We start from the raw sequence: 14,183 nt of genomic DNA on the forward strand, positions 1-14,183 counted from the left end.
CCCACCAGTCTACTGCACTCCACTTCCCCCCATATCAACACATAAGAAATGTACTTTTCTAGTTCATATTCCTAGTCAGGATCATGGTTATAGTTACAGTCTCTGTCATCAGATGGGCCTATCTAGGTTTTAGACCTGGAAGGGTTCTCAGAGCTCATGTAAATCTAGCCTGTTGGTTTTATATATGAGAAACGGAAGCCCTGAAAATCCAATGACTTGTCTAAAGTCACATGGGGAGGAAGTGACAGAACCAGGAATTGAATACAGCTCTTTCTAGTCCAAAATAAATCCAATGTTCTTTCCACTGAATCATGCATCAGCAAACTATGGTTTTGGGCCAAAGCCTGTTTTTAGATGATCCACAGGTTAAGAATAGTTTTACATTATAAATGTTTGAAAAACAATCAAAAGGAGGATGATATTTTGTGAATTATGAAAATTATATGAAATTCAAATTTCATTGTCCATAAATAAAATTTTATTGAAAAACAGCTACAGTCATCCATTTACTTATTGTCTGTGGCTGTGTTTGTGCTACAACAGCAGTGTTGAGTAGTTGGAATGAGATGGTATGTAGGGTTCTCACTTCTCACTCTTCCTCAGTGCAAGACAAATCCCAGTGACACAGTTATAACTATATAGCATTTTAACTGCCATGCGTGTTACTGTAATGTGACACTTATTATTTTCATCTGACTAGTTCATACCCATCATGTCAAAACAAGAAAAGTGGATTTGTAATGTCATACTTCTAAGGCACAGTGTAGCATGCTTTCTTTTGGTTTCAATTAGATGGCAATATATTTTAGAGTATACATTGATATTATCAGACTAAACACTTATCACTATTTTATCAACTTATATCAGAGCATTATCAGAAAATTTAGAAAATTCAAAATGGAATATCTCATGACAGAAGAGAATTCTTGATAAAAATACAAAATATAAATTAGATTGTAATCAAAGTAAGTTTCCAAGAGCCTCATTTGCTTGTCAAGCAAAGAGTGTGATTTATTAAAATTATTTATCAAATGTTAATTAAATTGTATTTTATTACAGCAGCCAAGGAAATGTGTCCAGAGAAAAAAAATTTGTTAAAGACTATTAGCTTTTTGGCTAAATTAAAATAAAAAACTTGCGGACTGATATCAGTATTTATCAGGACTTTTTTGTTTGAAAAGACATTTTCAAAGATGAAATATATAAAATCTCATTACAAACAATTATTGATTTAGTATTTTATTTTCTCCAATTACATGTAAAAACAATTTTTAACTTTCGTTTAAAATCTTCTTTTGAATTTCAAATTCTATCCCTTCCTGTACTCCCCCTCATTGAGAAGACAAGCAGTTTGATACAGGTTATACATGTGCTGTCATGAAAAACACATTTTCACATTATTCATATTGTAAAAAAAACACATAGAAAGAAAGACTCCAAGAAAAATAAAGTTTAAAAAGCTATGCTTTGACCTACATTCAGACTCTATCAGTTCTTTTTCTGGGGATGGATTCATCACAAGTCCTTCAGAATTTTCTTGAATTACAAATCATTAACAGATGAATATATTTGCAATGAATTTTGCAGATGGAGATCCTAACTTTGAATCCTAATTAAGCAAAAAAGAATTGCATTTTTCTCATTAATAGAACTATATTGCAAAAGTTTTATACCTAATTATATTTTTTTTATTTTGAATTTTGTCAACAAAATTTTTGGGGAAATTCTTTTCTCTCATTATATAAGTACCTACAAAATATCTTTAATTTTGTATCCTGACCTGCACAGTCTAAACTATTTATTATCTGGCTCCCTACAGAAAAACTTTGCTCAATCTTGTACTAAACTATGCTGCTGCCTCCCATAATGCTTGTGGACAGAAGAAAAGCATCTTTTCTTTTCTTTTCTTCCCTATCTACATTCTCATGCAGAATGAAAATTTGTCAGAACCAAAAAGAAAAATAAGCATTCATAAAAAAGAAATATCAGAAATGAGACCTGTGGCTCACATATCATTCAAATCATCTTTATGGTTTTCTGCTAATGTTCTGTTTAGGACCCAACACACCATTACTGACACTGTTAAATGTTTTCCTCAGTGCATAGGACACATCATAAATCAGGTGTTTAGATGACTATAAAAAAAGTCATAGGGTATTAAATTTCAAGGACCCAGAAACACTATACTCACTGTTGACCAGATCCTACTCATAGATAAGCTACTTTTTGGAGCTTAATGTAAGGCATTTGAACATCCTGAGGTAACTATTCATTTACTCATTCATAAGCATTCATTAAACACATATTATATGTAACATGCTTTGCTTTTGAAATATGTTGTATTAAAGTTATTCAGAAAAGTCTGTGTTCCTCCCTAAATGTTAACTTATGCTGCGGGATTTGCACACCTCAACACTTGGTGAACCTGGGTCAATATTCTCATGCAGAAAGAAATAGGTGGATGCTAATGACTACATTTTCCTGATGAGCAAATTAAAGTACTAAGATGATAAGGCATGTATAGACTGGGGTTGGGGATATTTTCAGTGTTTCTTAACCTTTTTTTTTTTTTTTGCTAGGGTAAAGGCTTTACTGGCATTTAGTAAAGCCTATGATCCCTTTCTAAGAAGAAATTTGCTAAATGCATAAAATAAGACACAGAGGATTAGAAAGGAAATGAATTTGTTAAAATATTTAAAAAATAAGTTTGCAGACCTCAGGTTAAGAACCCTTATACTAGATGATCTCTATTCATCAGTGGCAGGATTTGCACAGTGTGGCATAGTAGCAAGTTCAATGGATTTGAAGTCACAGAATTTGGGTTCTAGTACTTAACTCTCTGCTTCTTACTTTCAAAGTGTAACTTTTGTCATATCACTTCACTTTTGAGGGTCTTGTTTTTTTGTGTGTAAAATGATTGGATTAGAATATTTAAATTCCCTTATAACTCCAAATCCTATGAATGAATGAAAAAGCATTTATTAAACACTTTTGTGCTAGTCATAGTGCTAAACAGCAGGAATGCAAATCTAAGCAAGTTACACAGTCCTTGCCCTGGAGGAGCTTACATTCTAGTAGAGTTATGGTCAAGGAAGAGTGTTTTGGAGAGGAAAGTTACAGAGATGGTGATTGGAGTCATAGGGTGATTGGTTGACACATCACATGAAATGGAACTTTTGTCACCTGACCACTGAGAGGCATAATGGTTTAATGACTAGAATTTGCTCTGCTCCTTTCTATTTGTTTCACCTTGGGGAAATCACTTCATCTCTCTGAGCCTCAGTTTCCTCTTTTGTAAAACGAGTTAGCGCTAATCATTCAGTGTATGATCTAATGGACTAACACTCTCCCTATTAGATATTCATTGCTCTCTCGGTGGGGCTCAAAAGATATGGCATTATTATCAAAGAGGTCATAGAGATCTGGTCTTGGAGACCTTGGTTCAAGTCTTCCTTGTAACATGTACTGGCTGTGTGACACTGGGCAAGTCAGTTAACCTTTCAGTGATCTAGCCAACTTTCTAAGACTGTAACTCATAGATAAGCTGTCTACCTGTGTGGTGGAGAGAATATCTTCCCTGGGAGTTCCCTGTACTAAAATCATAGTTTCAGTGTCCTAACCAATTTGCTACAAAGAACTATTCAGGGACTTTGATAACTTGCTAGCTCAGGGTTCTTAACCTGGAGTCTGTGAAATTTTCTTCAATAAGTTATATATTCTGACAACTATATTTCCCTCTAAATCCTATGTATTAAATTTGCATCTCAAAATATAATTCAAGAAAAGGTCCATAGGTTTCACCAGATTGCTAAAGGAGTGCATGACACAAAACAGTTAAGACCTCCTATTCTATAGGATAACAAACCCTGTTACCTGCAATGGCAAGAAATGAAGTTACAGCCACCATTGTTAATCATCTTCATAAACTCTTTGCTTCTATATAAATGACCCCAATTTACAAAATTTGGTAGATCATTGGTAACTAGGAGGAAAACTGGAGATCACACGAAACTGAATTGGCTCTTTATGATCATTAGAATTGTCCAATCACATTAGGCTAAAAATGCTAAACTTATTTATATAATTTCATAAAAGCTGCATTCAACAGGGGTTCTTAAGCTGAGGTCTGTGAAATTGTTTTGAAATATATTATGATAATTGCGTTTCAAAAAAAATTTTCTTTTATAATCATATGTATTTTATTTTATGGATTTAAAAATGTTATTCTGAGAAGAGATCCATAGGTTTCACCAGACTTCCAAAGTGAACCATGACACAAAAAAGATTAAGAACCCTTCAATTAGATGATCTTTTAGGTCCCTTATTAGACTCTAATATTCTGCATTATATAATATCACAAAAAACCCAATTATGACTTGATTTTGTAATCCAAGAGGAGAGTTAAGTGACTTGCCCAGGGTCCCACAGCTAGTAAGTAACTAAGGCCAAATTTGAAGTCAGGAAAATTTGAAAATCAAGAAGATGAGGCTTCCTGACTTCAAGACCAGAATTCTATCCACTATGCCACCTAGTTGCCCCAACAAAATGAATAGGGAAGCTATTTTTTTTCAACTTTTACTTCTTCAAAGACTTCATGAAGAGTCAAGGAATCATACTGAAAAGCCAAGATTATTGTACTAGGCTTTTATGAACATTATGAAGATAGTCCTCACAATTTAGAAAACTGAACCTGAGTCCTATGAAAAATCTCTGAATGTTAAAGGACAAATGGCAAAAAATATAATTTAGAGTTAAATACAGATTTATTTTCTAAATGTTGTAAGCAGAGAAACTTGATCGATTGTCATAACTCTGATTCTGACTGTAGTAACAGTTGACTATACACACACACACACACACACACACACATACACAAACACATGCGCACACAAGATACACATTTGAGGCAACTAAGTGGCTCACTGGATAGAAGCGCTGTCCTGGAGTTAGGAAGACTCATCTTTGTGAGTTCAAGTCTGACCTCAGACACTTACTAGCTGTGATCCTGGTTAAGTCACTTTACGCTGTTTGCCTCAGTTTCCTTATCTGTAAAATGAGCTAGAGAAGGAAATGGCAAACCACTGCAGTATCTTTGTCAAGAAAGCCCCAAATGAAGAGTTGGACATGACTGAAATAACTGAAGAACAATAAAAATAACATACATTTACAAGTATACACATATACACACATGTGCACATACACACGTGTGTGTATATATGTAGATATATCTCAACATGTATACCTACATAACCCACATATGAAAGAAAAAGAATTGCCATGCTTTCATAGATCTTGTTGTTTATGTCTATATGTATATGCATATATGTCTTTATCCATTTATGAAAACATGGCATCATCCTTTCTGTTTTATTTCATGAATATGAAATTTAATAGTAGATTGATTTAATTACATCTATCTCTTTTTTTGGTTTGCTTCAGATTATGAGCTCACCAAGTGGGATCTGGTCTAATTTTATTAATTAATTAACAAGCATTTATCAAGCACCTACTTCATGTGCTGGATATTGAGCTATGTGCTAGATATAGCAAGACAAAGACAAAACAATCTCTGCCCTGAAGGAGCTTCTTTTCTTTTTTTTTAAAAATTAATATTTTTTTTCTTTTTAGGCAATTGGGATTAAGTGACTTGCCCAGGGTCACACAGCTAGTAAGTGTCAAGTGTTTTTGGTCGGAGGTCGGGTTTGAACTGGGGTCCTCCTGACTTCAGGGCTGCTGCTCTATCCACTGCGCCACCTAGCTGCCCCCAGGGGCTTCTATTCTATCAGATGTTCTGGGCATCTCTCCTACTCACTAATTATTCAGTATGGTTACTGACACTGTCTTTACTAAGGTCCCAGAAAAAAGAAAACCTCATGTACAGTGGCAGTGATGGGTTGTCTTCTGAAGACGACTGAAGCCCTGCTGAGGTCAGAGAAGCACAGCATTTGTTTGACTCACAAGAGAGTCTTAGTGAGAACTGATCTCATCTTCATTTCTTACTCCTTCAATATAGGATCTGTTAAAGGTAGGAGAAAGATTATGCTACATTGAAATCACCTATTCTCATACCAAAAGAAGGAAATGAAAATAAGGGCCCTTAATAAGTTTTAAGTAATAAGATTAAGGTCCCTTAACCTGATTTTTTTTCCCTAAAGAAATTCATGAACACATCTCCAAAGGCAATAATGAGCTTATGAGCTCTTTTGGAAGATTGAATTCCTACATCAACACAATTTCATATCTTTTGAAATATTTAAATAATCTTACTAATCACAAGTTGAGGTGAATGTTTTTCTGTTTTGGGTAGGCTTGACATAACATTTGGTGAAGGAACTTGTTAGGCCCAATTCTTTCCTATAAAGTAATAACCTAGTAGAGATGCTTATAGGGAGGACTCAAACCGTAGGTTGGTATAGGCTAATGATAATAACTTTTATATGCCTCTTTAAGGTTTACAAAGTGTTTTACAAATATTATCTCATTTTATCCTCATAACAGCCTGGAAGGTGGATATTTTTATATGGCTCATTTTACAGATGAGGGAACAGAAGTTGGAAGTAGTTCAGTGTCTTGCTCAGGGTCACTCAGCTAGGAGAGTGTCTGAAGAGATATTTGAACTCAGGTCTTGCTAACTCTAAGCCCTCTATCCTAGTTGCTTAGATTGAAGATCTATTTTCTCTTGCATATGTGATATAGCTGCAGGTATTGCCTGCACATTTACTCAGCCATGTAGCCCAATGACAATGGCTAACACTTATATGGAGTTTTAAGTTTTATAAAACACATTACATATATTTTCATTTTATTCTCACTGCAACTCTGTGAAGTAGGTGCTATTCTTCACATTTTATAGATGAAGAAACTGAGGCAGAGAGCGGTTAAGTGATTTTCCCAAGGTTACACAGCTAGCAAGTGTCTGGAGTGGGATTCAGATCTAGGTCTTCTTGACTCCAAGTCTACCACTGTATCCACTGTGCCATGCCTTAGAGTCATCTGTCTGTCTATAGTTTAGCCACTTGGTATTTTTTTAGGAACATAGGATCAAAGATTCATAGTTGGATGGAATATGAGAAGCCCCATCTAATCCAACTCCCTCATTTTTTAAGTGAGGAAAATGAAGCCCAGGGATTTAAATATCCTGCCCAAGATCATGCAGACAGTTAATGTCAGAGGTGGGATTTAAACCCAAGACCTCTGACTCTTTCCACTAGGCCTAGTTCGGATGATAGCATGAGCCAGGAAAGAGAAGTAATAGAAAAGGGCCAAATGTGATACTAGAGAAGTTCTTTTGGCTATCTATTTCACCATGGTTTTTTTTTTTTTTTTACTATATGCATTTATGGTTAAAAAGTAAAAACAAAACAAAACAAAAAACAACAAACATCCCTGCATTGGGCAGAAAAAGATGAGGCCCTTACCCATTGAACAGCTTGGCCAGGAGTGAAGGGTTAATGAAGCCCTCCATGAAATGTATTGCTGAGGGTCCAAGAATTTAGGAGACCCTAATATTCCTTTCATGGAATTTCAGCACTTAGGTTATTTCTTTCAACTATTCAATGGCTATTGAAAATCCAGGGGGAAGATATAGGAGGAATAGCCTTCCATTCACAATTTCGGAAAGTGTTTTCTTCCTGAGATGGAAACAAGGAATTTAGTTCCATGTTCCTCTAAGTCTGTCCCATTTTCAGGCACTAGCTTCCTAGTAGGAAAAAAACAAACAAACAGAATACGTAAGATACTCACAGACTGGAGAGATTTCTCTTTAATTCCCTTTGGGTTTCCTGACTTCTTTACTTTCTCTTGTAGGGGAATTTGACTTTTGGGGTCTCAGTGCTGGGAGAGCAATTTTGAAGTTAGGAATTTCCTTCGCTGAAATCACAGGTAGTCTGGTCTCCCCAAAGTGATGTGTATCTCACAAGAGAGTCCTAGGGAGAACTATTCTTGCCTTAATCCTGTTGCTCACCGCCTTGATATAGGAACTGCTAAGGCAGAAGAAGGATCAGGCTACATTGAGATCACCTGTGCTCATAGCAAAAGCAGGAGGAAGTGAAGGTAACAACCAATGAAAGGCCCATTAATAGGATAAGTCCACTCTTCATTGCGGTCCAAATGGAGTAAACTTGGCATTATTTGCCTTTTTGAGGAACCCTCAGCTTGTCAGGTCATACGAGGTTTTCCATCAAGGTTGTCTGAAATCCAACTGTACTGAGAAGAAGGAACTGAGGTTAATCAATCAATCTATCTGTCACATCAACAAAACATTTATTACGTGCCTAATAAGTAGTAGGCACTCTATCAGGCCCTGCCCATACAGAGATAAAAATAATAGTTACTGCCCTCAAGAAACTTACATTCTATCAGTGGTTGGGTGGTGAATGTAAATACAAAATATGTAGAAAGTAAATGGAATATAGAGGAATGTCACATAACACCGTAATGGGAAAGAGGCCCTGGCAGATGGGATTGTGGTCACGAAAAGTCTTATGTAAGAGATAACATCTGAACTGAGTTTTGATGAGAGGGAATCCAAGAGGCAGAGGATAATGGGAATGGGTTTCAGGCATGGGGGACCACCAGTGCTAAAGCATGGAAATGGGACGTGTGATGGAACACTATGTGAGGTGTCAAACATGCTGCCCATGGGCCATAGTGCTGCCTTAATGCTCTGGAATACAGACTTGAACCAGATTAAAATGCAATTGGGAAAGATTTGACAAAATAAATACAAGTACAATAATAAGTCAACATGTGGCTGCAGGGAGCCTTATGCTTAGTTTAGTTGAGCTGTTTCTGAGTTTGACACCCCTGGTGTACACTGCCAGGCTCAGTTGGTATGTTGATTACATTTTTGAACAGCTTTCCCTCCCCCCTTTCTTTTCTATTCTTTGTTACAAGGAATAGCTCTCTGGATAGTGGAGTGAGAGATTTATTAGAAAATGGAAGTGATATAAAATAAAAGATAACAATCAAATTTTAAAAAACTAGTCTCAGAAGAAATTATTGTCTTTTTCCCTTGCAAAGCCCAGATCTATCTGAAATTCTAACCCTATAAATGAAGCATAGTAGGTACAATAGAAAAAACCCTGGGCTTCAAAGTTGAAAGACATAGGTTCTAGTCCCAGTTCTGCCAAGAGATAGGAATGGGTTTGAGTCTCAGCTCTGTTACTATCTCCTACATGTGTGACTATGGGCAAGTACTTTAACATCTATACGCCTCAGTTTCCTTCTCTGTAAAATGGAAACAATACCTTCTTTACTTATCTTGTAGGACTAATAAACAAATGCATGTGAAAGCACTTTGTTAACTATAAAGTATTTAGGTTTCCCTCCCTACTTCATTTCTAATCCTGCAGATATCCCTCACATAGGGTGTCAGGAAGGAGGAAGTCAGTTGGTTTTCCTCCTTTGCCTGGCACATAGCTGAGTTCACAGGCTACTTCAGTGTACTGTATTCCCTGTAAAAAGCAGTAAATAGCTCTATAATTCCTTTGTAAACATTCACTTTTCAGTTTATTTGCACCAGAGATTAATTCCTGGTAAGGAAATCATGGAACTAAAGGGATTTGGGAGGTTTTGGGTTTCTTGCAGGTGTCAAAGGGATCTGACACCAGGTAGTTCCACTGGCAAGGGAACAAAAAATGAGCTAACTTCTTTGCTTGGGTCTTTTTCTCATAGAATATAAAATCTTTAATAATTCCAGGGAAACTCTTCCAAGTCCATTTGAAAAATGACTAATTAGGGAAAATGAAGAAAGTAAGTGCTTCTTGATATTCCTTGTGCAAAGGATGAGTGGAGCAAATACACTTCTTTTTTTCTCAGTTTCTAGAACCTTGCAGAGTGCTTTTTCTCATATTAACTTTGTAAGATAGGTAGTGCAAATATTATCACCCTTACTTTACGGAAGAGAAAACTGAGGCACAGAGAGAAGTGATTGACCCAAGGTCACACAGATAACAAGAAGCAGAATGGGGATTTGAATACTGTTCTCTTAATTCCAAGTTCAGCATTCTTCCCATAACAGCAAACTGCAAATGGGATAGTATACCTAAGAGCTGTAGAGATGTAAATTTCCACTTGAGTTGGAGTTACTACTAAAATCCCTCCTTGATGCTTCACCACTCTACCACTCAACAAATGGTAACCTAAACCAATGAACTGTGTTGATTTAAACCTTACTGGTCATAGAACATTGATAGGGTCATGCTAGTTTGACAATCATTAAACTTGTGGAAATTAAAAAATATTGTTGTAAAAAAATCTCCCTTATGCACATCTTTTTCAGGAAATAAAAGGGAAACTTGGAAGGGGAATGGACATAAATTGTACTACTTTTTATTCTTTTTTCTCTGTGTAGTATTTTGATTGATGATTTCATCAGCTCCCATGGTTTCAATGATCACAGCATAAAGCTAATGATGATTCTCAGATCTACCTATCTAGTCCTAATCTCTCTACTAACCTCCATACTTGTGTGTCCAATTCCCTATTAGATACATCAAACTGGATGTTTTACAGACTTTTAAACTCATTATGTCCAAAATTGAACTCATTATCTCTCTTCCCAAAACTCTCCCCTTTCAAAAACAAAAACAAAAACAAAAAAACCCCTTTCCCCTTTCAAATTCTCTGTTTCTGTCCAGGACACCATCCTTCCAATTATTCAAGCTTGCAACCTAGGTGTCATCTTTGACCCCTCACTCGCCCTCATCTTTCATGCTAAGTCCCATCAATCTTACCTTTGTACCTTCTCCTATTTGTCTTCTCTCCTCTGACACTTGCTACCACCCTGGTGCAAGCCCTTATGTCATTCCTGAAATACTGCAGTAGTCTTCTGATTGGTCTATCAACCATAAATCTTTCCCACTCTAGTCCATCATCTACTCAGCTATCAAATTGATCTGCCTAAAGTACCAATCAGACCATGGCACAGTAACCCTGTTTAATTAACTCAAGTGGCTCCCTATCATCCACCTCTAGATGAAATATAAAACCTTGTTTGCTATTCAAAGTCCTTCACAACTTGTCCCCCTTCTACCTTCTCAGTCTGCTTATACTTTACACCCCACCCCTGCCTCTGAAAATGCCACTGGCCAGTGAGTCTGGCCTCCTTGCTGCTCCTCAAATATAACATTCCATCTCCAACCTCCAGAATTTTCACTGGTTGTTCCCCATGTATGGAATTCTTTCCCTTCTCATCTCCCCTCCCAGATTCCTTCAAATCCCAAGTAAAATCTCACCTTCTACAAGCCTTTCCCAATCCCCTTTAATCCCCTCTGTTGATTATGTATACTTTGTCCTGTATATATTTTATTTGTACACAATTGTTTGCATGTTCTCTCAGCCATTAGGCTGTGAACTCCTTGAGAGCAGGGATTATCTTTTTCATTTCTTTATGTCCCCAGTACTTTGCACAGTGCCTGGAACACAGTAAACTCTTTATAAACTCTTACTGAATGGCTTGCTAATTGTTACCCTTAATCTTTGCTATTTTGGTGGGTCTGTGATCTCATCAATTTGATTACTAGCTCCAGTGGTACAGATCATAGCTCACCTGTACTTTTTTATCCTTTGATATTACTGTCCACATATTCCTAGAAATCCTAGGGGATCTACCCAAAGTTCTGGGGGACTTGCTTGAATTTAATGGATCACAATGGAATGTGCAGTTTATCCACTAGTTATCTCTCTGGAGGTGAAAGAGAGGCTGGTGATTTAGCATAGCCCTCCCTGACTTAAATCCAATTCCCTGGCCTCACTGATGTCATGGACCTCTTTGAGAGCTAAGGACAAATAGCTACTCTGTGAGTAGAAAAGGAACTGCTCACTGGGGCCCAAAGTGGAACTGTCCATTTGGGCAACATTTCTCTCTCTCTCTCTCTTTCTTTTTTTAAATTAATTAATTAATTTATTTTTAACATTCATTTCCACAAGATTTTAAGTTCCAAATTTTCTACCCATCTCACCCCTCTCCCCACCCAAGACCCTTATTATAGACCCCACCCAGAATGCATGCATTCTGAATACCCCTTCCCCTAATCTGCCCTCCCTTCTATCACCCCCATTCTCTTAAACCCCTTCTCTTATCTTTCTTTCTTTCTTTCTTTCTTTCTTTCTTTCTTTCTTTCTTTCTCTCTCTCTCTCTTTCTTTCTTTCTTTCTTCCTGCTTTCCTTCCTTCTTTTCTTCTTTCCTTCCTTCCTTCTTTTTTCTCTTTCTCTCTGTTCACATAGGGTATCACATCCCAAGGGGAATGTAAAATTTTTGTCTCTGAAACTATTTTCCCCCCTTTCCTCTTAAAGACCAGTCTTAACCCCAAATCACTCTGGCTCTCCAAATCACTCTAGCTCTCATTGTCCCAGGCCAAGCCCTATTTAGTCATTGTTTGGGCCCTGATTGGCTCAGAATTAATGTAAATAGCAAGTGTTTCTGTTCTGGCCAAAAACCCTGAGGGTCTTTCCCTCCCAGATTTTTTTTTTTAAAGAAGCCATTCCTTACTGCATTCCTTATTAAGCCTTAATCACTGAATAAGCCTTGTCTCAGTGAAACTGAGTCAAACTGAGACCAGTTAAAGACCTTCCTATGCAAAGGCCAAGGTTCCCCACTGCATCCTGGGCCATCTCCAGTTATCCTGATATATATCTGCCCCCTGGACCCAGATGGCTGCAGAGGTGAAAGTGAGGTTGGTGACTTTGCACAGCCCTCCCTCACTTAAATTTAATTCACTTGCATGTCATGGCATCACCTCCATGATATCATGGTTCTGATAAACTGCAGCATCCCATCGTATAATAGGTTTACCTTTTTTTTCCCTGTCTTATCCTTTATGCCACTTTTTCTGGCATATTTACCAATCACTAAAGAATTCTTGCCAAAGAATTTACTAGTTCTTCATTGGCAATATGTTTGTATGTGCTCACACCCACCAGAAACCTAACCCTGTGTTTCCCCTAGGAGCAATGGTTAGATATTTGCTAATTCATTGTATGTGGTGACTTTCTGGAACATAATTGCTACAAATGATGAGAATAAACTATATTGTGAATACCTTCATCAAGATGAGAGTGGGATGTGATGGTTATGTCAAGCAATGAATAACAATGCAGAAAATGAAACTGATTGTATTATGGCAGATAGGCAACAACTATGGAAGTCATTTCTGAATGAACTATGTACAGTAACATAACCAAATTGTTAAAGATAAAAATCAATTCTAATTTAGATAAATGAGTAACTACTGTATACATTTGAGGCAACTGCAGTCTGACTTCTTAAAACAAGTTGTTGTTTGCCAAAAATAGTAAGTAGGGGAAAAGAACAGATATTGACACATACTATCACCATTTCTTGAGAAAGTTTTACCAAGGTAAGTTAATAATCTACAACCCAGAGACTGAATGAACATTTCTGATTTGTCCAGTTGATGAGACTCTGTTAGAAACTGAGCAAGTCAGGCAATAGACTCTTTGTTGCTAATTAAGGGAAGATTATTGAACTGGCGGCGCCGACCTGCTGCCAGCCGCACGCCGTACCCTCTCCTCCTATAAGGAGCAGGCTGCCAGAGTCATACTCACTTCCGAGTCTTCGGTCCTCAGCCGGATAAACACACAGAGATGAGCCATTGGGAGATGCCAACACCAGAGCTTTATTCAGAGGCCATCACAGCAAGCCATCACAGCAAGCCCAAGCAGCAAGGCCAGAGCAACAGAGCAGGAGCCAAGAGAGAGAGCGTGTGATCTGACCACTCTCGTTCCTAAGAACCTACTTAGCCCCTCCTCCCCAGCCCGCTTACTAGCCAATGATTGTAGGGTCAGATACCGGAAGGGGCTGTCTGAGGTTAGCAAACCAAGGGGGAGGGAGTGACGTAGGAGGCTAGGACCGGATACAGGGAGGAGGCATCTGGGATTAGCACATAGACAGAGTACGTGACCTAGGAAGTCAGACTCAGACACTGGGAGGAGGGGTCTGGGGTCAGTGCTGCACAAAGGGACCCAGGAAGTCAGGAAGGTCACAAGAGGTGTCTGGGGATGACGTTGCATATAGGGAGGGGACTAAGCAAAGGGAACTCAGTCCTCTGCCGTCCCACTCCCACGTGGCACCGCCCCTTGCCTCAGGAGCTCAAGCTCTGGCTACTTCCTTGCACCCAGCTTATCTCACATAGCACTGCCCACTGCCTCAGGGCTTCTCC

At 37.8% G+C, this 14,183-nt stretch overlaps 1 protein-coding gene across 4 annotated transcripts in view; it reads right to left on the bottom strand.

The window, feature by feature from the left end:
• The window catches only part of LOC114046263 (sulfotransferase 1C1), a 40,325-nt gene extending 26,716 nt beyond the window's left edge, over nt 1-13,609 (bottom strand). Inside the window, exons 1-3 of one of the 4 annotated variants that reach the window (XM_027866547.1) lie at nt 13,570-13,609; nt 8,020-8,200; nt 7,419-7,699 (exon numbers count right to left, since the gene is read on the bottom strand). In XM_027866547.1, the coding sequence (XP_027722348.1) occupies nt 7,419-7,518 (100 nt within the window). In that variant the 5' untranslated portion in view covers nt 7,519-7,699; nt 8,020-8,200; nt 13,570-13,609. Of the gene's footprint in view, nt 1-7,418; nt 7,700-7,743; nt 8,206-13,569 lie in introns of all 4 variants that reach the window. The other 3 variants (XM_027866548.1, XM_027866549.1, XM_027866550.1) reach the window with 3 other exon arrangements.
• Between the last annotated feature and the right edge of the window lie 574 nt (nt 13,610-14,183).

The sequence above is a fragment of the Vombatus ursinus genome, unplaced genomic scaffold (assembly GCF_900497805.2).
Source record: "Vombatus ursinus unplaced genomic scaffold, bare-nosed wombat genome assembly UNPS02014781.1, whole genome shotgun sequence".
In the NCBI taxonomy this organism is placed as follows: Eukaryota; Metazoa; Chordata; class Mammalia; order Diprotodontia; family Vombatidae; genus Vombatus; species Vombatus ursinus.